The sequence below is a fragment of the Lagopus muta genome, chromosome 11, assembly GCF_023343835.1.
Source record: "Lagopus muta isolate bLagMut1 chromosome 11, bLagMut1 primary, whole genome shotgun sequence".
NCBI classification, from domain to species: Eukaryota; Metazoa; Chordata; class Aves; order Galliformes; family Phasianidae; genus Lagopus; species Lagopus muta.
The window spans coordinates 16,854,495-16,881,101 of NC_064443.1; the positions used below are offsets into that span (position 1 = coordinate 16,854,495).

A 26,607-nucleotide genomic window follows, 5' to 3' on the forward strand; every position below is an offset into this window, starting at 1 on the left:
CTCAGCCCCCTCTGTGACAGATCCATTCCCAGTTAATTGCAAGTTAGACAAAGCACAAAACAGTCCCTAAAAGTAACAAGCTTTAATCTCCACATCTTGATCCTATTTCTAGCATCCTGAGCTCCTGTTGTTCTTCCTCCTTACAAAAGATTCATTTATGGGGAAGGGAAGTTAAGTGGAATAACCGCAGCAGGAGATTTTTGTGGAGCAGACCCAGCATGAAGGAGGATTATCACAGGAGCTGAAGACAAATGATCACGATACACAAAGAACTCTTCTTCTGCTGTCTCCCTGGTGCCCGCCTTCAGTGAGTTAGTCCTACAGTGCACAGCCCTCAAGCATTTCCACAGTCATGCTTATTCCCTTACATCATGCCTTCAAGGCTTGACACCAGTGCTCCAAGCTGGAGAACTGGGAAATCTGAATGAGAAAAGGTATTTTTGTACTTACGAGGTTAAAAAGCACATTACCTCAGTGACTCCATATAATTTAGTAACAGCGCTCTTAAATCACCAATATATTTTGTACTCCATCACCAAACTTGCCCACAAAACAATACCATTCCTGTTAGTGTGCATGCAACTACAACACCCTGAATGCTATGAATTGTTTTTCAGTGCTCAGTTCATTTTCCATAGCCATCCACTGAACTCACTCGAGCAATCCTTTCTTCAACTCTGGGTGCCAATGCTGTGCGCAGAATTTGAGCAGTCCTGACAGCAGTGGCCAAGGGCAAAATGCCCTCCTGCTACAGGCTACTGCCCCTAGTTTACATTCCCAATAACCTGCATTCAGCAGTTTTCTCAGTGCACAGTGAGAACTGAAATCGATACGGGTACCCGGTGGTTTTCTGCACTTCTGATCTGGCAGACCTGCTAACTACATTTTTCCCTGTCACCAAACGCATGACTTTCCATTAGGTTAACAACAGAATTAAAACAAATACCGATGTTACACGACTCTTTATCTTTCAAACACCGCAATTTTTGCCATCTTTTCCTCGAGAAGTTTGCAAATGCTTTCTTATTACCTTTAACAAAATTCGAATAGCAAATGTAAGACAATCATTTAAATTCTTTATCTCTCATTTACAGTTGTTAATCTATAATTTTAATTAACTTCCTTCTCCAGCCTTTCTCTATATAATTATTTCCATGGTTCTACCATTGCTCTTTAATATCCTTTTAGCTGAGTTATGTTTGTACAATATAATTTGTCCTTGTGTTTCAGATATTGCAGCTTTAGATGTTTCTATCTGGATGCTCCCGATGAACAAACATGGAAAAGTATACAAAATCTCAACTATCTGGACTATTTACATGGACTTTCTGAATTCTCATTGCTACATGAGGTAGTGCTAATTTTATATACCATTGTGCTCTTCAGAAATGAATATTACCTCTACTGACAGCTGGTCTCCATTCTTCAGCCACCTATATGATGGTTTCGGCTTGCCACTTGCTCTGCAATCCCAGTACAAGGTATCCTCCACGGCAATTTCAGTATCTTTTATCATCTGGATCCAGTGTGGTTTTGCTGCAGATGAAATATGTATCAACAAGGAAGACCCTAAAAAGTTGTTGTACCACCAGAGTCTCTCATTGGTTCTGCTTCAAGTCACTAATGAAAGAAATTACTCACTGTTCCTTCTAAATATTTTTATTGCAAGTAGTAAAACAAAAGGAAATTGAGATGATACATCACTAAAGCTGAACTAGTCGAAGTAATATTAAAATCACTAATTCAGGAGTACAATCAACACAAATTTAAAAGTGAGGTAAATGTAAGGCAAAGACATTAGCAGGATTATTGGAATTAAATAATTGATGCAGCCAAACCATCAAATTAATGCTGAAGAGAATCTAAGGATCTCTGCTTCTGGATAATCTAAGCATATTACAATGAGGCTAAGGCTATACTTTTGTTCCTGCAAACAACAGCAAAAGCCACATAATGTACATGAGAGGCAGCCATGCAGGTAAATATTTACAACAATATTTGCTTTTAGCAATACTTCGGCTACTAAATTGAAAGCATCAACTTCTAAAACACAATAGATATTTGACATTTAATCCTTTATTTCCTTAAGTACAGACACTAACATTCTCAAATCAAAACAAAACAGGACAACACAGTGATGTAAGAAAACATCAGTATTTTACAGATGAGTGATGGAAGCACCTAAGGTCAGATTAATTCCTGTTGCACTTCCTACTACAACAGTGTTATAGCAGCAATTAATTCAGACTAGGGAAATTAATGAGTCGCCTATGGTCACAAGGGAAGTCTGCAGCACAGCTGAGAGCTGAACCTATTCCACTGCCAAAGGAACAAGACCAGCAGATCATCATTTGGATGAGGACTGGGATTCCTTTCACTAAAAAACATTTGTTCATATAAATTCTCTCTCCTTATTTTCAGAACAGCAGTAAGATCTCAACACAGTCACATACTGTACTGAACTTCTTGACTCAAAGGATTAACACTATTTATGAATAATAGTCAGGATTATCTTCTCACAGAAAACTGTACTACATTTGTATTCATTTAGATACTAACTTAGGAGGCTTTGGAATTCGACCAGTATTTGCTGACAGTGAAACCTCCTGATACTCCTTTTGTTTTGCAGTTATCTTATGCCACATGAGCATTAATACCTTGCACTGATTTTGAGGTTCATGTATTTTTTACACTGTCTTTATCAAGGTCAGTTGTAGAAGACAGGATAACCTGATCTTCGTGTCAGACAGACATACTACGCCTATTTTACTGATATTCATGTCGGTTAAATATTGAAAGCTAACATTGCTACACTGGAGTTTAAAAATAGGAAAATGAAGAGCCACTGTTTTATCTCACACTGCCACTAGGAGTACTTGTCCCACATGTGTCAAGGGAACGAAAACTCAAGCTTCCGCATCAGCACACTTTCTGCACTTTGCATACCTAAATATTTATGCAACAAGCAACAGTACTTGAATTATTGAAGGATCCATACATGTGCAATATTTCACATCTGCTGAGTATCTCCACTTGAATGTAGGTTAACTCTAGTCTATTTTCAAGTTCACGATCTTCAATTCAATTTCATTAGAGAAAAGAACACTGACTACACTGTAAATTTGCATTTAAGGACTTATTGTATCAGATAGTCTCCATAGGAGGGCACTCCTAGTTCTCCAGGGTGTATATGATAGAAGAATGGCAGCAAGAGCATCGCTCAGAAAAGAAATGAACACAGCTTCAAAAGCCACTGTGTGTGAAATTCATGGTGCTTGATCATTTGCAAAAGTGTTGATGTAGACCTCAGTGATTTCCTTGCGGGAAGTTCTTTGTCTCTTCCAATTACTGACCAAGGAATCCAGCAGAAAAACAAATACTCTTTTCAATCTTCCACATCTAAAAGTCTCTAAAAATGACTGTAGAAAACATCAGAAGTTCTTTGAGAAAAATAATTCAACTAAATTCAACTAAGCAGATCAAAATTGAACAGACAGCATAAATGGGGCAATTACAACTGGAAGTATTCCATGCAATGCTCTGAAACTTAGCAGAGATGTCCACAGTGCAGCAGCTGAGAAAACAGCAGACAGAAGGCCACATGTTAGTAATCTCCAGTTCCTCTCAGAAGATAGATATTGCTCTCCAAGCCCAGCATCACCCTCCTCATCCAGCCTGCCCAACTGTACCAGAATGATTCTGAACAAAAATTCCTCTTGAGGTCTTGTCACCATCAGGCAAATGCTACCTGCTTAGAACATCTGGCTTCATTCTGGAGATGCTAACTCCTTATCTGTGCTCCTGTAGGACTTGGTATGAAGCCTCGTTCTCACTCAGCTGTTGTGTTGGTTTGGTGCATAGCTATGATCTTCCTGAGGTCACCACTCCTCCTTCATCCTTAAGCACAGAACAGGCAAATGGGCAACATACCTTCACTGAGATGAAAAAGACAGGATGTCCTGTAAGCTGTGAGGCTGAAGTTACTTTTAATGGAGTTTGTAGCACACTGTGTAAGATCATGATAGGAGTCTGCGCTGTATCTGCAGTTCTCTGGAACTCACAGTGCTATCTCCATGAAAGATGCGGAAAAGGTTCCCTTAAGACAAAATACGTGTAGGTAACTGAATTTCTAACCAATGTCAGCCATCAGCATCATGGTCAGTTAGCTGTAAAGGCACCAGCCTATATTTTGCTTCAGTTGTTATTGCCTCATATATTCCTTGTAATAACTCACAGTCCCACAGGCATGAAGTAATACAAGTGTGTAATTTGATAAAATTTAGCCTCGGTGACAGGGAGAAGACTCAGTCATCTTCTCCTGGGGTGAATACAACCACCATGTTCTTCCAGCTCATAGGCCAAGCAGGTGATCCTGGAGAAAACAGCTGTTACCTCATTAGACCCAGGGGAATCCCCTTAGGCCATAAGGCAAGAAAGACAATTCTTCTTTAGATTTTTAAGAAATCTCTTTATGTTGACTGTTCTGGGGTTTGGTGAGAGTGAAGACCAACTGCAACGAGTGAATGAGCTGAAGCTCTTGGAAGCAGTGGCTGGAGATTAAAGCTTTCCAGAAGCTGTGCTGAGATCCAATTTGTAAACAATTTGAGGGTACCTGGCAGAGTCCTCAGCATCCATGATGCATGCCAGCAGGAGTATTTAAATCCGACTTCCTTCAAAGTAGATGCTCCAATAAAAAGCTCCTTTTCAATCCTCTAAACCACAGGAAGAGAATGAGAGCATTCAGGAAAGGCAAAGCTTCAGGACCATGATTTCTGTGCTCTCCCACGGAGTGCTGAGGATGCCATACCTCTGCTTGGAGGCAGAAGACTACAGGATGGTCCCCAATTAAGGCTCACGCATTAGATGCAATCTGCTTATACGTGTCTTTACTTTGAAAGCTACAGAATGAAAGCCGATCTAGAAATCTCTTCTGAAAACATCTTAGGATAGCTCAGCAGTCAGGCAATAAATCAGAGTCAAAAGGCACTTTCCATAGCTCAAGAAAAGGAGGCTATGAAGCATTCTGGGAATTCACAACGTTTCGCAAAAACAGAAAATATAACCTCTGTTTTTCAAGGTAGTACCTCGCTGAAAGGCAGAGGTGACACTCATACTGATGACACTCATCCTGACGCCCTCAGCAGTGATACAGCAGTGATCAGCCTACCTTTAACTCAAAGATTTAACCAAGCTTAAGTATGGATAACTTTTTTTCTGATAAAACAACCAGACCCAAAGAAGCATTCAGTAACTTCCATTTGCAGATACCTGAAAACAAGTTTGTTTGTTTTGTTTTTTTTTACTTCCTTTGTATGCTCAGAAGCATTCACTGCATTGTTAGGAACCATTCAGTATGCCAAGAAAGTTGAACGAAGTACCTCTGAAGCAAGGCAGTTAAATTATTAAGTCAATTAAGCTTCAAGTTAATCAAAGTCAGCACTTCCTCAATGCTATTCAGCTGTTTACAGTTCTACAGCCAGTGATATGAGGACCTCCCCCATACACTAGACAGTCAGGACAAAACCACTGAACTATGGTGCTCTTCCACGTTGAAGAGCAATGTGTCTCCAGTGTAATTTGGGTGGTACATTCTCACCAATATGTCAGTATTTTTTTAATGTGTATTTTGTATTTTATATGCTGCTATTTATTACTGGGGGGGTTGTATTTACATAAAATGGAAATCCAGCCAAGTGAACAGCAATGGCTGCTGCTATAAGCAAGCAGAAGTGACCTTGCTGGCTGACTCTGACCACCAGCACAATTCACCTTTGCTATTCGGTCCACTGCTGCAGAACAGAAGAATTTTTTCTCCCTATTAAACATTTTACCTCAGTACTGTCAAGCATGAGATCCGTTAAATCAACACGTGCTAATTAAGAGTATTTTTCTTTAATTACCCTTTAAATTAATTGCTTTACATATCTCTGCCATGTTACATGTTGTTTAATTGGATCTTAAAATGCAAAAATGTAACCATTTAATTTCTTCTCATTTTTCCATGCTATGAAAAGTCATGGACTCTTTCTTCTTCTATTATCTCTTTATGGAAAAGGGTAATGACAAATGAATGTACCACTGAAGTGAAAGCAAATTATTTATATATTCAGGTTTTATATTAATTCATAGTTAGATAATCTCATCCTATATTTAGCACATTTTGAATTCCACCGAGGAGAAAAATGTCATTAAACACATGTTGGAATTGCACAGGGGACAATGAACTGAACATTTGATGTAGGGCTTTTCTTGATAAAATCCTTCATGAGGAAAAAGGAAGATTAATAGTCTGTTAGTAATGTTATGAAAGAAGTCAGAATACGTTTTAGAATATCTATCTGAATAATCAACCCAGCTATGTCTTTAGAGTTACATTTAAACTTCACAATGAAACTAGAAAAATACAGAACTTTTTTTCCTTTTTTTTTTTTAGTTACAGAAGCACACAGAATTACCAAACTCAAGCATAAAATCCATTTTGAGGCAACTACTGTGGGCACGACTGAAATTGAGCCTACATTCCAGTGCTTCATGACTTCAATACCTCGACTCGTGATGGGAAGAAGTAGAGACAGGACAGCAGAGTAAACACAACTGATGGTTAAATCAAACTTTGGCACCGAAACCCCCAACTTTCAGAATTCAAGATTTACAGTTTAGAATCATAGAATTGCTCAGGTTGGAAAAGACATTAAAGATCATCCAGTCCAATTGCAACCTGACCATACTACTCTAACAGCTCCCTGTTAAATCACAGCCCTGGAATGTTTCAGTTGCTCCCTAACAAAGGAAAAAAGTATTTCCCGCTTTCATTTAGGACAGGCTAATGTCTCATTTACAAATAATCTTTAAAATCTGGAAAGAAAATCCTGTATTTTTAGTCAAATTGCACCATTTTGCTTATATTTTTTTCATCTGTGAAGGGATGGATTTTGCATTTTGTTTCACTAAGACAACACAGAAAATGTTAACCCCAACTCCTTTTAAAGCTTTTTTGGGAATCCAAATACCACAGCTACAGAACACTATTAAACTACAACCAGAACAATTCTCCTAACTCTCAAAGAGTTGTAAAATTATTTTGTCCTGACTACAGAATTGTTGGTATTCTATTTGTAAAAAAGAAAGCAAGTAACAAAATAAGAAAAACTTAATTCTGCAGAATGGGTTTCATTAAGCAAAACAAGCAAAATAAAACAGTTGGAGTAACATTCATGCCAATTACAAGCCTTATTTTCTTCAGTCTAAAGAACCATATTAGGGATGCATCTAGGACAGGCAGACATTTATAGTGGAATATTAACTCTACTCAAGGTTTCAGATCCCTTTCTGGGTTTGTAATGAAGATGTTCACACGGAGCATCTGCAAATCACAATTCTCTCAGAACTGCAGCTCACTTGCTTTTATTGATTAGCAACATCTTTTACTTGAGATCTGTGCCCTTTAATGACAGAAAAAGAACTCTGGAAGTAGTGCAAATACTTCAAAATCACCCACCTTCATAAATACATTGGAAGAACTAATGAACAAACCAATTCTATCTGGTTCGTGCTTTACAGCTGCTCTGATCCAGAGCTGCTGTAAGACTAGTGAAACAAATTGACGTGCAAACCACAGCTCACTTTAAGCTTTTGAAACAGCTTTATATAAGCTATTTAATGAAAAGTATATTGCCAAGTTTAGAACTGCAGATGACACTGACAGAGAAAGCATCTTAGCTATTTCTTCCTACATTTTCTGATACCTAAAAGACCCAACTATAACTAGCATATGCAAAATTTAGTGTAACTATTTATTTGGGAATTGGAGGGGAATATTTTTTTCCTTCCACTTTATAACCTGCTTCTTAAATTAAAATCATCATTGACTGAAATCTGCCTTGCTGCACTGTTCCAGTAAACAGCAGCTTCCCATAGAAAGAACCAAGTGGCACAATAGGTGCGCACCGTGCTTTTCCACAAGACAGAAAAATAAAATCTTTGCTCAAATATTCCTACACGATGAAAACATTCCAAAGCAAAGCCTGAATCAGTCTCTAAATTGCCATTTACCTGAAGAAAATTAAATTTGCAAAGATCTGACTTGAACAAAAATTGTCAATTACCACTTCGTTGCAAATCGCTCTAGCTTTAAACCACCACCATCATGCTTTGCTGATATTCATTTCACTCTGTAGTCTTAAATGCACAAGAGATTGTCAGTTTTCCAGCGATTAAATTCCCTATTATTTCATTTCTTATTCTAGAATATATTATCCTATTTGTTTATTCTTTCAAAAAGGAAACTTTTTTTTTTGAAAGCAAAGAATTGGCAATATCCATCAATAACCTTCTCCTAAAGGAAGATAAAACTGTCATTTCCTGAAAATGTGAGGCCTATGCAGTCCCTTGAATAAATCTAATCCACTAGAAATTTACATTTTCACCCACGGACCAACAAAAAGTATTAAATATATACATTTATCATTCCAGCATTTTTCTAAACAAGCACAGTCACTTCCTGCAGTTCTTTTGAATGTGGACATTTACCAAAAGTGTTATGCAAAACATTGGTGAAGAAGTTACCTTCTTTCTCTGCAAGAGGCTAGCAACTTTTATGAACAAATTTGCAATAGCATTGTAGAAGCTGTAAACCCCAAACGAATTGATAGTGGTTTATATTTCGTGTGTAAAGAAGGAGGGAGAAAGAAAAAACTTCCTACCATAGTAAGTGAGACGACCTCTTGCAATGTTTTTTCCTCTTGAGTTTTCAGTAATACATTCATACAGTCCTGCATCCTCCTGCTGGAAATTAGGTATTTCAATCATGCCATTGGATTTCCTTAGCTTTATTTTGCTTGGAAATGGCATACCATCAGTTCTTCTCCAATTAATCTGAGGCACAGGGCTAAACAGAAAATAATGGGATTTCATTAAATAACTTTGCTGCAAGTACTTGATTGTAAAAATTAGGTACTTAAACTAATATGCATTAAAGCCCTGAAGTGACTAAAGCTTGCATTAAAAGTAGTATTCATACTGTACATGACAGATGGTCAGACAGCATGGTTACTGATTTGCATATGCTGTTCTGTTCCTCATGCTATTATTTATGGCATCAGATTTTTCACGAGTATCTGAACGTTCAAAGACTTGAAAATTTCCAGTAAATCACCACTGGCCTCCCCTGAAGACAGGAGAGCTTTACCAGTGTCCTCAAAGGAAGGGGAATTAAGGCGAGCCCCAGGTTCCATCCTAGGAGAGCCATTCATTCTCTGATAGGCAAAATTTCCCTTACCTAGCTGGGGAGCAGAAGCAATAACATGTGATTAAGTTACCATTCTGGAGTTTAAAATTATGAACACCTGACAAAGCTGCCTACAAATAAACTGCAGAGTGGTTACTAAATACGTTTACAGAAACATAAATGCATTCTCAAATCATTTATGAAGATAGCAATAAAAAGATAGCAATTATGTGTGAAATGTCATTGAGAAGAGGAATGCATTTTAATCTTGATTTCAGCTACAAAAGAAGGACAACATTAGAAAAGCATCAGGTACATTTAACAGTGAAATTCAGTCCTAATTGTCACTGACTTCAACAAGAGTCCCTTTATACTGAGAAAGCACAGCTACCTCAAAGGACATCTGCAAAACTCACTGATCTTGTTCCAGAGAATCTGAAGTGAAACATAAGATTCCTGCACTGCAAACATTTTAATTCCAAACAACAACAGAAGTGTCTTCAAGGCTCTTTCACATCTTATTCCAAAGCAGTAAATATGATGGTCAAAACTTGATCTTAGGAGAAGACTACCGAAAAGATGGTGCTAGATGCCCACATCTGTTGTGCAAATGAACTCCAGTACACTTCAGCCTTGCCGTATGGGTGAAGATGAGAACTTACTTTCCTAGTGCAAAGCATTCCAGTTTCACAGTTGAGCCTTTCGCTGCAGGAAGCGTCTCAGGAAACTGAACTTCTATTTTGGGTTCATATTCTCCCATCACACCTATGCAAGACAAGTGAGAAAAGACATTTTTCATTTTTCAAGCCATCGTTCTCTAAAACACTGAATAACATCACATTCAAAATTTATTTCTCTTGCGCTCCATTTAGAAACTCACGCACAATGACCTTAGAATGAAATCGCTGTCAGATGTAGCAGAGGAATGCACAACAAAAGAATAGTTTATCTTCTTACAAGCAACCAATACTCTGAGACTGCACCAAAGGTTACACTGCCACAAAAAAAAACATCCACTGGAAACTAGCTGTTTGTAACACAGTGAAAGTAGTGTTATTTCGAGACTGGGAAAAGGAAAGCCATACCATCAGTGCGCAGCACGAGAGGAGTTGGTGACCCAAGGACCTGGCTGTTTGTCACAGTGCTGGTCACGACACAGGTGTAATTTCCCACATCTGAAGGCTCCACTTTGGCGATGTAGAGGTGGCCGGTCTCCTGAGACACAAATCGCCGGCTGTCCTCTTGGACAAACGATGGATACTCGTTGAAGATCCAAGCAAATGACAACTCTGATTGGTTATAAAAGTAAAGATGTTTGGTAAGGTTGGTTTTCTTTTTCCTCCCCCACATTTTTATCTTCATAGGTCTTTATTTTACTGCATCTTGTAACATTATTATATATAATATTATGTAACAGGACCAGAGAACCAATGACACAAAAAAAAGCACCAAAGCATCAGAAACAAGCAAAACTAAAAAAGCAGACGGCTTCTTCAACAAAGCCTCCTGCTCCAGAAAAACATGAAAACAATTCCAAATCTTTTACCATAGAATCACAGAATGGCCTGGGTTGCAAAGGACCACAATGATCATCTTGTTTCAAATCCCTGCTATGTGCAGGTCACCAACCAGCAGCCCAGGCTGCCCAGAGCCACATCCAGCCTGGCCTTGAATGCCTGCAGGGATGGAGCATCCACAGCCTCCTTATCTACAGCCTCCTTATCACAGCCTCCTATCTACAGCCCAGCTAGATACCTGAGAGAAATAGCACTGGTATATGCAGCTGAAAAGAATGTCCAAAGATCCATAAACACCTGGAAGAGCTCAGCACAAAGCAAAACTACATTTTTCATAGAAAAGTTTGATCTCGGCATGAAACAGCAGTTCTTTATGGACACTTTAAAGGAAAACTTCACTTGAAAAGATAAATCGAGGAGATTGGGCATAAATTACACGTAATTATTTTTCTCTGAATACCATTCTGAGCTGTGCAAAAGCCCCTTCCTGTGAGAGGCCGTGTGCCTGTCGCATTCATATCCTATAGAATGAAAGGAAATTAATTTTTAATGGTTTCCCAGGCAAGAAATAATTTTTCACCCAAGTGCCACTCAGCTGAAAGTTTATGAAAAGATTAGAGCTTCTACAAGTGCTAATTGGAAACGATTATAGTTTGATTGACCTGCCTTGGCACTGAAGTGTCTTGTAGCACTAGCACTGCCCCTACAAAATGGAGATCATCCATTGGGTTTAATTTGGAAGTGCAGACATTTGGATGCAGTTGCAAAAAGAAGAGCAGGTAACTCCCATATCTGAGTGTGAACACGCAGCCAGGAAAGCATTAAGCCAACAGGATAATTTAACAAAAGGCAAGATACTGCAGATAAAAAACACTCAAATTAAATTATTAAAGTATTTATGGACTGGTTAATGTAAAAAGGGCATCAAATGAAATAGCTCATAATTGCATTTAATTTCCTTCTATCAATATTTAAACTCCTTCCATTACCATAATTTTGCTGGAACAGTGCATGTGAACAACTGACATTCTCAGTTATATGCTCAAGAGTTAAACTTCCATTATAAGGGGATTTTTTGTTGTTGAAAATAACCACCGATCCTTCTAGACTCACCACACTTCCAGTGATACAATGCACTCCCCTAGAAGTTGCTTCCTATGTAAGTTGAGAGGTTGAATTTATTGTAACAAAGGCCAACACAGATTTGTTATGAAAACACAGAGCATTTACTGGAATGGGAAGGGAAACCCTGTGACAGTGAGACTTCAACAAGATGCCCGAGATATGCCCCAAGTCTCCTAAGAAAGTTATACACATCCAGTCCACAACAACACAAGTCCTGTAGAGCTACTCTCCTGCCTTACAACAGACACCGAGATGCAGCATCAGAGCCTTGCTGTTACAGAGAGGGATGAGGGAGCGGAGTGCAGCACTGAGGGGCACCACTGATGGCTCTGCCTACAGTCAGCACCATGCAGTGCTCCATCAACCACAGAAAAACTGAGTAAATAAATAAATGAAGTGATGCAGCAGGTCTACAGGATTTGAAAGGGACCACAGCCTCTTTGTATGGTCTTACAAAATGGAAAAGGCTAGAAAATCGTATTTTATCATAGCAGCGAGGGATGAGAGCAATTGTAAGACAGAGAAAACTGTAGCACAAACTAGGTATCAATGCAGGAACATTAGGGAAAAAGAAAACAACAAACCTCAACTCATTTTCAGCTTAATATCAAATTCTGACTTCCAAAAGACAACAGTATGGGAAGCCAGGCTTTATCAGGTCTGGTACTTAATTAGCTACTTGCTTTGATGAACTCAAAGTATTATTTTATTTTAAAACAAACAACATTCAACAGAGATGGCCACGTCTGTATACTCAGCAGGAAAATAAGCAGCTTGATTTTGTCACCATTATACTGGGTTAGGCTGAGCGTAAATTCACTGAAATCAGTCCTTACAGTTATGAAAGCCATGCAAACTGTATTCCAGTTCAATTAGATCCTTCAACAGCCTGAATGAGCACTCCTGGAAACCTGACTTCCCATTATACATATATTTTCATTGACTCCATTAAAAATGGAGAGTGGCATTTCTTTCACCAGTGCCCCACAGCCACCATCTCATTCTATATTTACTGTATTTTACAAAACAGTATTCTGATTTTTCTCCAAAAAATTCACATTAAGCAACTTGTTCTGTGATTTATTTTGTTTACACCCTTTCCTTGTTGCACCTCAAGGGACATAAACTCACTTCCTTTCTGTCAATTACAAATTTTCAGTTGATTTTCTGTTATAAATGAAAGCAATACACCTCTCCTGGGCTTCCTCAGAGAACGAAGCCTTTGCTTTCCAATGCATTTTTTTCCTTATTTGGTTACTGTACATGGATAAGGTATTAGAAATTACTGTTATTACTCATTTTTAATTTGTTTGCTACATCTTGGTTGGCTTCTACTATTTATTTAGTATTATTTGATTATTATTTACTCCACAGTCTAACACCCAAAGCATGCTTATACTGTTCTATGCACTCTGTGCACTTAAGGGCTCAATTAGAAAACATTTCATGAAATTGCCTGTCATTTTTAAACTTAAACTATATAAGGTTCAACAATTAAATCTGTGCGACTGTCAGGGTCTGCCATGGTCATCTTCTGCCTTATGTGAGCTTTGAAAAGACACCACTTCCCATATAACAAAAATGAAATGCTGCTAAAGGTTTTTGGGAGGAGATCAGCCCCAGAAGTGTAGCAGCTTCTAACTGGGTTCAACATTAGGTCTTATGTTTACATCACTGCTTCTGGAAAAGAAAAAAAAAAGAGGCTTGAAATTAAATTGCACCTTTTTGTTTTAAGACAGCAAGCAAAGCACATCAGTGGGGAAACACTGAGCGGAAGTGGGAAGATTTTATTTCTTACAAACAAAATGTAAGAGGCAATACTGGTTTGGGGAAATCAAGACTGTAAGGAAATTCAGGATGACAGCAAAGCAAAAGCCTGGAAACAAAAATGCAGGCAGGCCTACGACTAAAGGAGTAAGATAATTCATAAAGCTGGGTTTGTACACTTAAAGCCTACATTCTGATGGTTATTTTCTTTGGAACCATTCCTCTACACCTACTTAATTCACACCAGCTACTTCCGTAATTCACACCTGATGAGATTTCTAAGACAGCCAAAAGTTAAAGACATGAATAATACTGTTCTGATACTGACTGAAACGTCTTGCTTTCAAATTGACTGGGTTCTGGTTAGGGAAGTGGATGCTTCCATGCTTTCTATCCTGAAAATACAGCAATGGATGCTGCAGTGCACTGCGCTGACTCAGCAACAGGTCCCAGCTCTGATTTTTTTCAGGTTATTTTATATCTGGTTGGTCTGCTGTTGTTTTCAACAGATGATGTCTCATATCAGCCACTGAGCTCAAAATCTGCATTATTTCATGCAGCTGTGCAATTCATATTTTACAATATTCTGTAATAGAGACTAAGAGGAAACTGAAGTAACTTGCTGTTTTCCCTATTAAAATTCTGCCTAAACCACACGATGGCATATGGCTTCTAAAGTGTTTGCAAGGGAGTAATCAGAGAAAATTTAGCAATGACACCAACTGCAATTAAAGACACGGAAATCTGTAAAAACCAGGAATTTTGAAATATCTGCCTTAGATTTAAAATTAAAAGCAATGGAAAAGTACCACTGATTTTAAGAGGGTAATGAGAGATGACATAACTAAGAAAGAAACCAATTAGCCCATCATCTGCCCCAACTTCAACTCCCACTGTGAAGCCCATGACGGTGCACAGCAGAAACATCTCAGGTGCTGGAGAAGAGCATCCTTAGGAAGCAGTGAGCTCTGCCCTGGGCCACCACTCACTCAAGCACATGGCTTTAAGGCACAAGTGCCCATTTGCCAGCACTGAGGAGCACAGCTCCATGCACATATTCACATGGACATGCACAGCGCTGAGCCTGTCTGCATGGAACTCCTAGCAACGTGGAAACAAATTAATTAAAGGTAGGAAATTAATCTGCATGTGGTAAAAATATACTGACCACCCACCCACCCATTCTCCTGCAGCCAGCTAGCAGGTCAGGCTTGGTTCCTGGAGTTCAGTCAAAAAGAAGTAGTAATTATTTTTGTTAGAAAATAAATCATTTCTAATTTTATTTTTATTTTTTTTTTTTTTTTTTTTTTGTGGCAAACACAAATGGCAGTTTCACAAGTAAAAATCTCATGCACTGCAAGTTTAAGGCAAAACGATGATGCCCTCCAATACAGGATCGCCCAGCACGTGCAAACTGCATATCACAATCCATTTGGGTGCCACTGTCAAAAATAATACAGCTTGCAAAGAAAAAACTCTTTACATTATTAGTGTAAACAAGTTGCACATTATTTCAGGGCTTTAATGCACGCTGCTGGACAACTAAAATGCCCACAACCTTGAACACTGGCCTAAGTACGCTCAGCTGGGAAGAAAACCACCTCCACCACCTCCCTCAAAAAAGCCTCAAACCAAACTCTTAAACACTCCAACTTCTGTGGGGTGTCCTTAACCATTTGCTTAAAAGTAGTTTAACCACTAAGAATGCAATAATATTTAATACTTACACTAGACACAGTGAGACTTCACACCATGGTCTATATATGAATACCAGGTCTTGGCTACTTTCTGTTAGCATTTCACAGAATCACAGAATCACCCGGGTTGGAAGGGACCTCAAGGATCATGTAGTTCCAACCCCCTGCCTGGCAGGGCCACCAAACATACATATTCAGATCAGGTTGCCCAGGACCCCGTCCAACCTGGCCTTGAACACGTCCAAGGACGGGGCATCCACAACCTCCCTGGGCAACCTACATCACCATTTCCTACATCACCATAATGGTGAGTGCCCAGCAGACCTCCCTAACACAGCCTGAGCAGTACGTTGGGGCCAGGAGTTTCTGGCTGGGAGTTGTCATGCTCACCATAGTACATAAACTTGGGAAAAAAAGCTCAGAGATGTCCCAGAGCTTCTGAAATTCCCCACAAAACTTTTGATATCTATTTCTATATAGATATTCTATATTTTTGATATCTTTTTTTTTCTTTTTTTTTTTTTTCTTATAGCAAAAAAGTAAATTGCATGATGGGAAACTGAGTCCAAATGCAAAAAGTGAAGAACACCTCTCAGAAACTCATTTTATTCCCGAGTTTAATGGGAAACATTCAGATTTGAAATTAATGTACACCATTAATCTTTCTGGCATAAAAGGTGAATTATTTTGTAGATAAAACATATAAGATCAATTTTCAGCGTGCCGTGCAGGTAATTAGGCATGCAGCTCCTGTGTATGGAATAACCCACAACAACGAGAGCAGTGCCAGAGACCTATATAATATCTTGCAATTTCAATCTACACATTTAATAAGAACGCTGAAATGTTTCAGCTTAAAGTGAGGTCCTTGCAATTTCAGCTAACGCCTAATTTTCACAATTAAATGGAATATGGTAACAGTCTGCTTGTTTTCTCCTTTCAAAGTGAGCCATGCCATGTGAAAAAGGAGTGACAGGATAAATGGGAGTGCAGCACCAACTGAATGCTTCTCAGCAGCTGCGTGCTGGGGAGGCCTCACCGCTGGCACTGCTGTGATGTGCAGCAGTCTGTACAGAAGGGCTGTCCTGCCTTTCTCTGAATGCCACAGTTCAAGACTGGCAGCACTGTCTCCTTAATCACACTACTCACATTAAACACAATCCCAAACAGCACAACCAGCAATCCAGCCTTCCCTGCTGCTAATTTCTACCTTCCTCCCTCCCCTGTGGGCCGTGACCATCAGCTGGCACTAAGTTTCAAACCCAACGTGACCTCGTAATGCAGAAGTGCTCCTTAACCAGCAGGTTAAACGCTCCTTGGTGCTCTGAAGGAAATCCAGATGCTAATGGGAAAGCCTAACAAAATGCTTTTCTGCATTTTATTCAGCACTGGACTCCAACGCTGACTAAAAACCTAATTTCTTTTACCCTGTAGCTGTGAGGGATGATGGATTAGTTTCTCTTTATCGCATTTCTGAACTAATTGTTTCAGACCAGCAATGTCATTCAAAATGTACTGGCTCTGATCAAATTGTTCACACTCTGGAAGCATGCACAAAAGTAAGAAACTGCTTTAGGAAGCAATATTTAAACATACAGCCATTAGCCATATCCACTGCAAATGACAAATTGTTCTTTTCATCACCTCCCCAGAACTTTGTATGTAATTGCTCAGAGCATTCTCTAACAACTCTGTTGTGCCTATTTAAAATAGTTAAAACTATTTTAAATTGCTTCGTGCCTCTAATAACAGAGGATAAAAAGATGATAGTTTAATGCCTTGTTCAAATAAAACCCATCTGATTTATTCTGAATGTTAAATATTAGTGACACAAACCTAATGAAAATATGGAAGTAGACATTTTCAAATAAATATTCTAATGTTAATAGTGGCAGCAGTAATTAGTGGCAAACTTCTGTTAGTCTTCCACTCATTTAGGAGAAGGTACTTGGTAAAAGCCTGTGAAAAGCAATTATTTTTGTATTCCTGTTAACAATGCAAGGATCAACCCTGAACGTGTTCTGCGATTGCAGACATCTCCCCCCCATCATTTCCTAATCAATTATCCTGCTTCTAAAGGAGAAAAAATATTTTAGTCAACAAGATAATGAAGAGTGAGAGAAAACACCTACAAGTAACAACTGAGGGATAGAGACCATCCTGGAAAAGAAGCAGAGACCTCTCTTTTTTGTCCTCCCTAAGGCATATCTGAGCTACCAGGGACCAGCTAAAGGGAAAAGCTCAACCTGATTTTCTTTCCTTTTTTTTTTTTTTTTTTCAGATCATTTAATTATTTCTAATCTCTTTCTCCCTCTTTCAACCCCATCTTCCAACAAACACCCCACCAAGAAGCAGCATCCATTCCTAGTGAAACATGGAGTTAGAGAAGAGCTCCAGCCCATCCAGTTTGCCCTTTCCCAAACAAATCCTACACGTTTTGCACCAAGATTCTTATGCTAGTTTACAGACTTTCACACTACCTTGAAAGCAGCTGTGTACGGTAGCTGCAGATATTGCTCAAATACATCTATAAGGATATATCAATTCCAGCCTGTTCTACTTAAGCCTGGAACACAGGTTTACCACGGTGCATCAGAACACTGCTTAGACAAGGTGTAGAACATGCAGACAGTGCCTCTTCGTAGCTGGTTTGTTACTGGTGCTGAAAATAATGCTCTGTCAGAGAGAAATCATTGTAAGCTCCGGCTGTGAACATGCATTATTGTCTCTTGTATGGGCAAATATAAGTGTCTCTCAGGTGCAATTTGATTTCCAACTGTCAGCTGAAATTTGTGCCGCTGCTGCTGACGACACCAGGAGGAATATTGCAAAATATATATTTTTAAATAAAAACACCGTTTCTCTTTGGCAGATTGAGAACAGTTCGAGAACACCATGGAACAATTTCTTAGGCCATTGCTTTTACAATATTCAGCTTACTATTCTCCTTAGAATGCACTTTTGAGCAAAAATCTCATCGTGTGCCTACTGCAAGCATGATGGATTGCTCATGCCCAGACAAATGTCATGCACAATCTGCAACTAAAGCAAAAAGCAAGTGTGCAAAAATAGGATGCTTTGCACTTTCTACAAACACACCAATGGGCAGGAGGAAAGAAACCACGTTTTGGAGCTCTGTCAGCTTGATTCTACTTTGTTTAAAGGTACGAAATGTTTTCAAAGCCAGTGAAATTAACTCAATCCTTAGTTTGTTGGAAAAATCACACATTGATATTCAAGAGAAAAAAAAAATAGTAAAGCATCAAAATATTTCTGGTGTTTGGGATACTTTCCATGCTATGTTATTCACAAAGCACAGTCTTGCTGGAACATGCAGGTCTCCAAATGGCAATACAGAGACACGAGCAGAAATCTGCAAGTCTAAATACCAATTTGCAACAGACATGACATTATTCAGTGAATGATTTGTCATACCAAGCAGTGAGCAATAAATTGGGATCCATTTTTCAGTGACCTAATATTGTTTCAAACCAATATGTCACAGCTTTGAAATAAGGCGTAAGCTAGATTGATCACTATCGTTCAAACATGGTCTCATTTATCAATTAAATCTGCTTTTGTCAAGGCATGATATTAGATGGAGGACCTCTCTGCTTATTTACGTAGAAATACCCCTGACATACTGAATGAAATAGTAATACATATGACACAAAGTTGATCATGTATACATAATCAGCGAATTTCCCCCTAGAGCTGTAAGCTCTGTTGGCTTCACAACGTATCTTGTAGGTTATGTTCATACCCCTTATTGCATCCACCAACATAAAATGAATTCTTAGCTTTTCAGTCAAGCCTGAAGTTCTTGGAAAGTATGAATAACCATCAAAGAAGGCTTCACTTCTACAATTAAGACTCATTTTTTTCTCTACATATAAAGCAGCCCTGAAATCATAATGTGATCTGTGTTCAAGCCTATGCCTCACTGTGTTCTTCAAAACACTCAAAACATCTCAAATTAATTATGTTTTCTGAAATACAAAACTGTTGCCAAATTGCTAACGCTGACCATACTAATCAAATAGAAGTCAAATTAATATCAGTCACAATATTGGAAGACAAAACTACATGATAATCAAGGCACACACACAGCAGCAATACCAGGGAATACCCTGAAGGAACTTCCAGATTTGCTTTACTTGAGGCTTTGTCAGCTCTTAGTTGCTGCTTTTGGAACAAAATCAGTAGCAAAGTCATTTTTAGATCTCCATATGCCTGGTCTTTTCATTTCTTGGCAAAATGGAAAAAAATAACATTGCCTGATATGTTTTTCAAACCTGCTGCATGTTAACACACAGAATTTAATATCTGACATTGAGATGTTTGCTATACCAGCACTCCTTTAAAACTATCACAGATGTATCAGTAGCACAGCAGCAAGTCTGAACAGCTGTAGAGAGCTCAGCAGAAGGTAAGAATTACAACAATTCTTTATCTACATGTAGTGCATTTAGATCAATCAATTTTTGATGCCATGTTACTGTTAGAATATTGGGGTGACTACTTGGTGATCTGCAAAAAAAAATAAAATAAAAAGTATTTTAACAGTTTTCTTGTGACAGAATTAAAATCATGTACAAAAACAGTCACATTTCTGCAGAACAACGGCCAACGAGCATCTTAATCATCCAAAAATCAGTGCTCAAATACAACTTCCAGTAAGAGGATAAGAAAGAATGAGTTAAATACTGTTCTATACTTTCACTTAGAAATCCAAACCCAGTAATTATCATCAAGTTACACAGGTATCTCCATTCTGTTAGAGCTCTAACAGCAACAAAAAGCCCCAAACACCACAAAGGCAGGAGGTATCTCTCCAAGCTGGTCACTCACTGAGTCACCCTTCCAGTAAATCTCAAACAAGGTGGCTAAAAAGGGAAATGCTAAAAAGGGAGAATGCAGCAAAACTGATAAGAAAAAACTGAAGTAGTCTGTGATGCAGTTTATGTTTAACCACCAGGATATGAAGCCATTGGGTGCATCCTCAGCAGAAGTACCAAACACCCTCCTCCTCCCCCCAGACACCAACAGCTATGAGATGCAAAGCCAAAATCCAAGCTCAGCACGTAATCCCGAAATGTGAAGTTAAACAGACTTTCACTGCTGGTTTAAATGGTCAATGTCCACACTCTCATGAAACTGCAAACTTTGTAAGGACAAAAGTACTATTAACTGCACAAGTAAATTGCTCCTCATTGAAAGGGGATATTCATAATAGTCACATTAACATCCATAGCTGAGGCAAGCCATAAAGTATGCCAAATTGTCTTTTACCCATTCTACAATATTTGGGGGCCTAATGGCACAGAGAGAACAAGGTTTTTCAGAGTTTTCAGAACTATTGTTGCATAGAATCTGTACGCTTAAATTTGATTTCTCAGTGCAACCAACACAGAATCAAACAAAAATCAGACCACAGATCAGCAAAGAACCCCAAAGAGCTGCGGTCAGCTGTTTCTAAACCACTCCAGATAGATATTTAAATTCTTTAAAACAAATGAAATCACAAAATGAAACACCACCAGCAGCCACCAACAACAGTTACTGGCTGTTCAGTTTAATGCCAGCTCCTTTGTGAATCAAGAAATCACTGCCACTGCTCCATAATCTGCACTAATCTGGTCCCAGCATCTAACTCTGATTACTGTATTTTCCTGCCAAAGTGAACACAAATATTTCCTCCCAAATACAGGGAACTGATTAATTTCTCTTTGCAGACATTTTATATATATTTAAAAACACTGCTTGGCTTTCTCACCACTTTTTTTTGTTGCTGTTCTTTGAGCCATTCCTAACAAGCTACCACTTAATAGACCAACGTTATCCAAGACCAACCAATTTGTATCATGCCAGATCTACAGTCACTAAATGCCTGACATCACCATGCAGCAAGTTCAGTTCAGTAAAAAAAATTAAAAAATGAAAAAAAGATGAGGAAGGATTTCTTCCTAAGTCTTCTGAAAAGTTTAATGGTTAATACGCTTCAATTCCCACACAAATCCGAGGATTCTAAATAATTCTCATACCAATTCTCAGTTCCATTTGATAATTCATGGGGCCCTCAGTGCTCTCTTTTTTGCATGAATAACACAATTAGCGTGGAGTGTCAATCATACCCCACCTGCTGATGGTGAAAGAACCCTCACCTCCTTCATGTGTCAGTGTGAGCCACGGCCCTAGGCAGCACAAGCAGGTCTTGTGTCACCTCCTGTTCAACACCTCCAGCATCACTGTGCTGAACTGCAGTCAGTCAGATGAGCACTTCTGTGTGTGTACACGCTTAGGATGCAAGTATGGGAACAGCCACAGTAATTCAGACTTTGAACTGCACATAGAAGCAAAATTTAATCATCCTAATTCTTACAGATAGCCATGGGAATCACCCATTTTCTCAGCAGCTAAAAGACAAAGCTGTTGTAAAGCCATAAAGATGATTTAAGAGTTCGTATCAGTTTGGAGAGAGGAAAATTCTGCAAGCTCAGACAGTTGTAAAATGTCACTTTATGGCTCTGTCTGCTTTGACTCTGTCAAATTTAAGAGGCCACAACACCTATGTTATCATATTCACAATGTTTAGTTTATATTACCTTGTCTCTATTAAGTCTAATGTTTAACATCACTGACCTTCAATAATGAGACTACTTATCAATAAAAGAAAACAAAGAAATAGTTATTTCCAAATATTATTTAAAACTCAGCAGCAATTACCAAGGACAGAAGATAATAGATGATAAAACGCACTCAACTTCTGGCCCACAAAGAATCCATTTATACAGTTTTCCCCTCAAGACAGCAGTGTTTTAATTATATCTGCAACACTGCATTAAACTACGAAATGCTTCAGTTTCAGGAATGCATGCACACAGTAGAATAATTACAGAGAACAATCTGGACTTTGCGACTGTCTGGATATAGAAAAAAACTAGATTCACTGAGGCTCAGCACTCATGAAATCGGAGAGAATTTAACTCTAGAAGATACTCAGCCGGTTGCCAGAGATATCATAAAAATTGAACAAGTGCACAGAAATCACTGAGGTGGCATCCCAAGATAGGAGAACATTCTCCTGGCCACAGCCCTTCTGTTTTCTCCTGCACTCGTTTCCTTTGGCTTTGTCTTCTCTCTCTATAGGAGATGAGGTTTCACTGCTGCTCCCTGATGGAGCTCCCTGCTGCCCTCCTGCTGTGACCACAGGACATCCCACCTTCACCCGCTGTCTCTGGAAGCTCCAGTGCTCCTTACCTCCGGCACGGGGCGGCGTTCCGCAGAGCAGCACCACTCCCTGCCCTTCTCGCACGGATACAGTGCTTCTCATCTTCGTCCGTGAGCTCTCAGGGTCTGTTTTAGAAAGAAAGGTGAGATGTTAGGAGACGGCACAGTCCCACCGTACAGGAGGCTCAAGCTGTCCAACTCCTGCTCTCAGGTCACTCAGGATGCAAGAGTGGTTCTGAGATCTCCTGGACCTGCTGCTGAAGTGGCTGTTAAACACAAGAGAGGATGACAGAACTAGGCCTAAAGTGAAATAATTTACAAGAACCTAATTAAACACATCCGATGGATAACTTTGCTCTTATGTTAGGCTTATATCACCATAACTCTGCTAACTGGAAAGGAATCATATGCATAACTTAAAAATAGGTGTTTAAGCCACTGCTTGTGCTGAAATGAAGGCTCCAATGAAAATAGCTTCAAGATCCTCCAATGAAAATAGCTTCAAGATCCTCTGAGCTCCTCTAACCAGCTGTAAATTGATGTCACAGCTATTCAGAAAGCAGATATGTCTTTTTGAGGGTAAAAAAGCCCTGTGGGCAGAGCCCCTCAAAGCACTGCCCAACTACTGCCCTGCAGCATGGATAGGGGAGGCACTTTGCTCTCTGCATACCAACCCAGCACTCTGCTTGGTTTTGGTCTTCTATCGTGTTAAACTGTGTAAGAGTGAAACCAAATGCTGCAGGCAATGCACAAGTGCAAAACTGTAGAGCAGCAATATTTATTATAACTTTAAATTAAGGTTCACTCTAACTGATGACTCGAGAACTAAGAAAGTAAGGCTCCACTGTAACCCTGAATAAAGCTAGATACAGCCATCAATACAAACTGGCACTGAAGTTCTACCCCAAGAAAGTATTTCCAGGAATCACATCACAGCAAAGCCATACATGACAACATTCAGACAGTAATAAGCCAGCTAGGAATCTTAAAAAAAAAAAGCTTTTTTCCTCTAACTTTTTACAGGATATTGATACACAGAGATGCTCAAAAAGGTAGAGAAGTTTTAAGATAAGGCTATCTCTGTAACAAGCATTATACTACAGAGTTGACCAACACTAGCTGTTTCCCAAAACATAATATTTTTTTAATATTGAAAAGCAACAGCTGCTGCAGTCTGAACACTGAACAAGAGTGATTAGAATTTCAATGCTTCATTTAAAAAAAATACATTTGCTGCCACAATAAGATATTGTTCTGTTATTCTTTGTTACTGCACAGAGGGTTACTTAAAATGGTTGCTTTCAGCTTTCCAATTGAATTTCTCTGTAAGTACATCTCAAGGACCTATGTCCTCACTCACATAATGAGTTCAGATCTTCTGGCTAGACGTGTTTTGGAGTTCATAAGCAACCACAACTAAACTGATTTCACTGGGAGATCAAAACAGCCTGCCTCAGAATTTGTTCCGGGTCTTTTGAACATCATTCCCTCCCCTCTATCAATATAAATATCCAATATAAATTCATCAGCCCTTTCTAGCACTTCCACCAAGTCCCTAAGAGGGGAACTAAGAGCTAACAGCATCCCAGTGCACTCACCACAACAGGGCACAAAAGGAGCTGAGGAAGGAGGGTTGTGGAACACCAGCCAGAACAAAACTAATATGCAGAGATTTCCAACATCACCTTCACTTGCACCTTTAAGAATTTTCCCTACCTGGATTATAGACCTTTTTTCTGATGGCATACATCCCAGGGGAAAAGGCATTCTGTTCCATATTAGGATGAAAATAATGTTGCAACTTGGATGCAAAAATGTACAATACACACACACATATATAATGTATAAAATGGATTTAGATGGAATTTCACCCCCCTTACACCTTAATCACTGTGAGTTGTAAATATTATATAAGAGGGCTGCTCCAAAAGTAATGCCTCCTCTGTTATGATGTTGGCCCACATCAGAAGCGGATGTTGGTGGGATGGCAGTAGAGGTTGAACCTTCCCACCAATCTTCTGTTATGTTTTATTGCCTTGTAACAAATGGCAGCAGAGGGGCAATCTGACAGAATGGTGTCTGACATCACTGAATTCCTAGGTGCAGATAAAACAGCAGCCACTGACATTCACTGACACTTTGTAATGTTTACAGAGATCAAACAATGGATTTTAGCACAGTGGAAGTTGGACTGTGTGGGCAACGTTTTCCTAGAAACACTGCCACCGTAACAGCTGTAAAAACAGTGGGGGCCACCTTCACTGGTGCAGACCTTTACAAGCATGGCAACCAGGCAGGTGACTATGGTGAAAAAGTGTTACATAGCTGAGAATTTGCTCTATTGAATAACAACAGATACAAAGAGATAGATACAATGACAGATACAATGCTATTTCCATGGGAATAAGTAGGAGGCATTACTTTCGGATCAACCTACACTTCTTCTTTCTGCAGTTACGACGAGATGGTTTAGCACTGCTTTCTGAGCACATACACTCATTCCTTGCAACCACACTTGCCTAAAAACACAGCTGTCTGTGCTGTCCCACACAGTGCATGGGAAGGATGGGATGGGGTTGGGAGCCACTGGGAAGGTTTGGGACTGAGCACACTGTGCTGTGCTGCATCACCCAGTGACCCACTGCAGCTCTACAGTCTGAGATGGTGCCATTCAGTGCAGCTGAGCGTATTCATCACTGATTACAGTGAAGGCTGCTGTCAACCAGGGAATAATTTTTGGAGGAAAACATGAAGGAAAGCAGAATCCATCATAAAACAAAGAATATGAGCGACGCTACAATGAAAGAGTCATTCTTCATTAATTAGCAGGAAGCTTTCTGTCGTACCTACCAGAGCGGCTGAAGCACCAGACTAATCACACAGCTGCACAAGTATCATCACTCAATTCCTTCAGATATTTTTATCATCTCTACGCACTGGCTGGTGGCACTTCAAAAATAATTATAAATTACCATGCAAAATAACAATAACATCCTCCATGAGTATTAAGCAACTTAGTCCAAACTTCTGACCTTGGGAATTATTCCCTACTTATATACAAGTCACTTCTCAGCATGCACCAGCTCAGGGCTGAACAAAACCACCTGTACTGCCACACTTGGTTCTATTTATTATGCATGGATCATCTTACCACTGGATGTTTCAGGTTTTCATCTACTCTCTCAAACTAGGTGCTGAAATTGTTTTACTTAGTTCCCCTTGCCCACGCCTTTTTACTTCTTACTTGCATTTATTATGATTTATTATGCCCCACTTTTATCTTTTTTTCATCTGAAAAGCTATTGCTCCCGTAGGAAACAAGCAGCTTTGTTACTTAACTTGCCCAAAGTTAACACAGAAAATATGCACCTTAAAACCAATCCAGAACAGTGTAAATGGAAAATTAAATGTTTTCATGCCTTTTTATAGTTTGACATATCAAGTTTAAAATTAGCAATGGAGATGTTTTGGAGTCCTGAAACAGCAACTCCTCCCCGCCCAGGATAACACATAACTTTGCCTCATTGCTTCAGCATCAATTGTATGACATTCCATCAGCTGAAATGCACTTGCCATTGCAATAAAAAAGTGCAAGAAAATGTTATTTAAGTTTATTTATTAAGTAAAGCCTTTTGTTCTTCTTTTCAGGCAGGATAATCAGATGTGTTCCCATTCATACAAACACCATGGAAATGAAACCTTGACATCTCTTCCACTCCAGCTAGGTTTTAAGCCTTAAGTACAATGCTAAGAAAGATTTCAGAAACATGGAGCAGAAGTAACATGAGCATCATTTACACTGCCACTACTCTGGAATAACCATTTTTGTATTTGGAACAAAAGTCATATGATATGATATTTAAAAAATGTATTTGTGAATTCATGAGCAGCAGAGCTTTCAGCATCTGAAGACCTCTGCAGAAGATAACGTTTCTTGTGTTCACCTGATACCAACAGGTAAGAAAGAAATGAAATGATAGTCTTGCCCAATGCCTGCCTGCATTCATTGCTGCTACAGCAGGTATCCTGCAAGACATTTCTGGTT

At 39.1% G+C, this 26,607-nt stretch overlaps 1 protein-coding gene across 2 annotated transcripts in view; it reads right to left on the reverse strand.

Moving 5' to 3' along the window:
- The window catches only part of CNTN3 (contactin 3), a 125,013-nt gene that overhangs the window by 26,207 nt on the left and 72,199 nt on the right, over positions 1-26,607 (reverse strand). For both annotated transcript variants that reach the window (XM_048957803.1, XM_048957805.1), the window contains exons 3-7: positions 22,593-22,688; positions 10,312-10,515; positions 9,889-9,991; positions 8,703-8,887; positions 1,400-1,536 (exon numbers count right to left, since the gene is read on the reverse strand). In XM_048957803.1, coding sequence (XP_048813760.1) covers positions 1,400-1,536; positions 8,703-8,887; positions 9,889-9,991; positions 10,312-10,515; positions 22,593-22,688 — 725 coding nt within the window. The remainder of the gene's footprint in view (positions 1-1,399; positions 1,537-8,702; positions 8,888-9,888; positions 9,992-10,311; positions 10,516-22,592; positions 22,689-26,607) is intronic.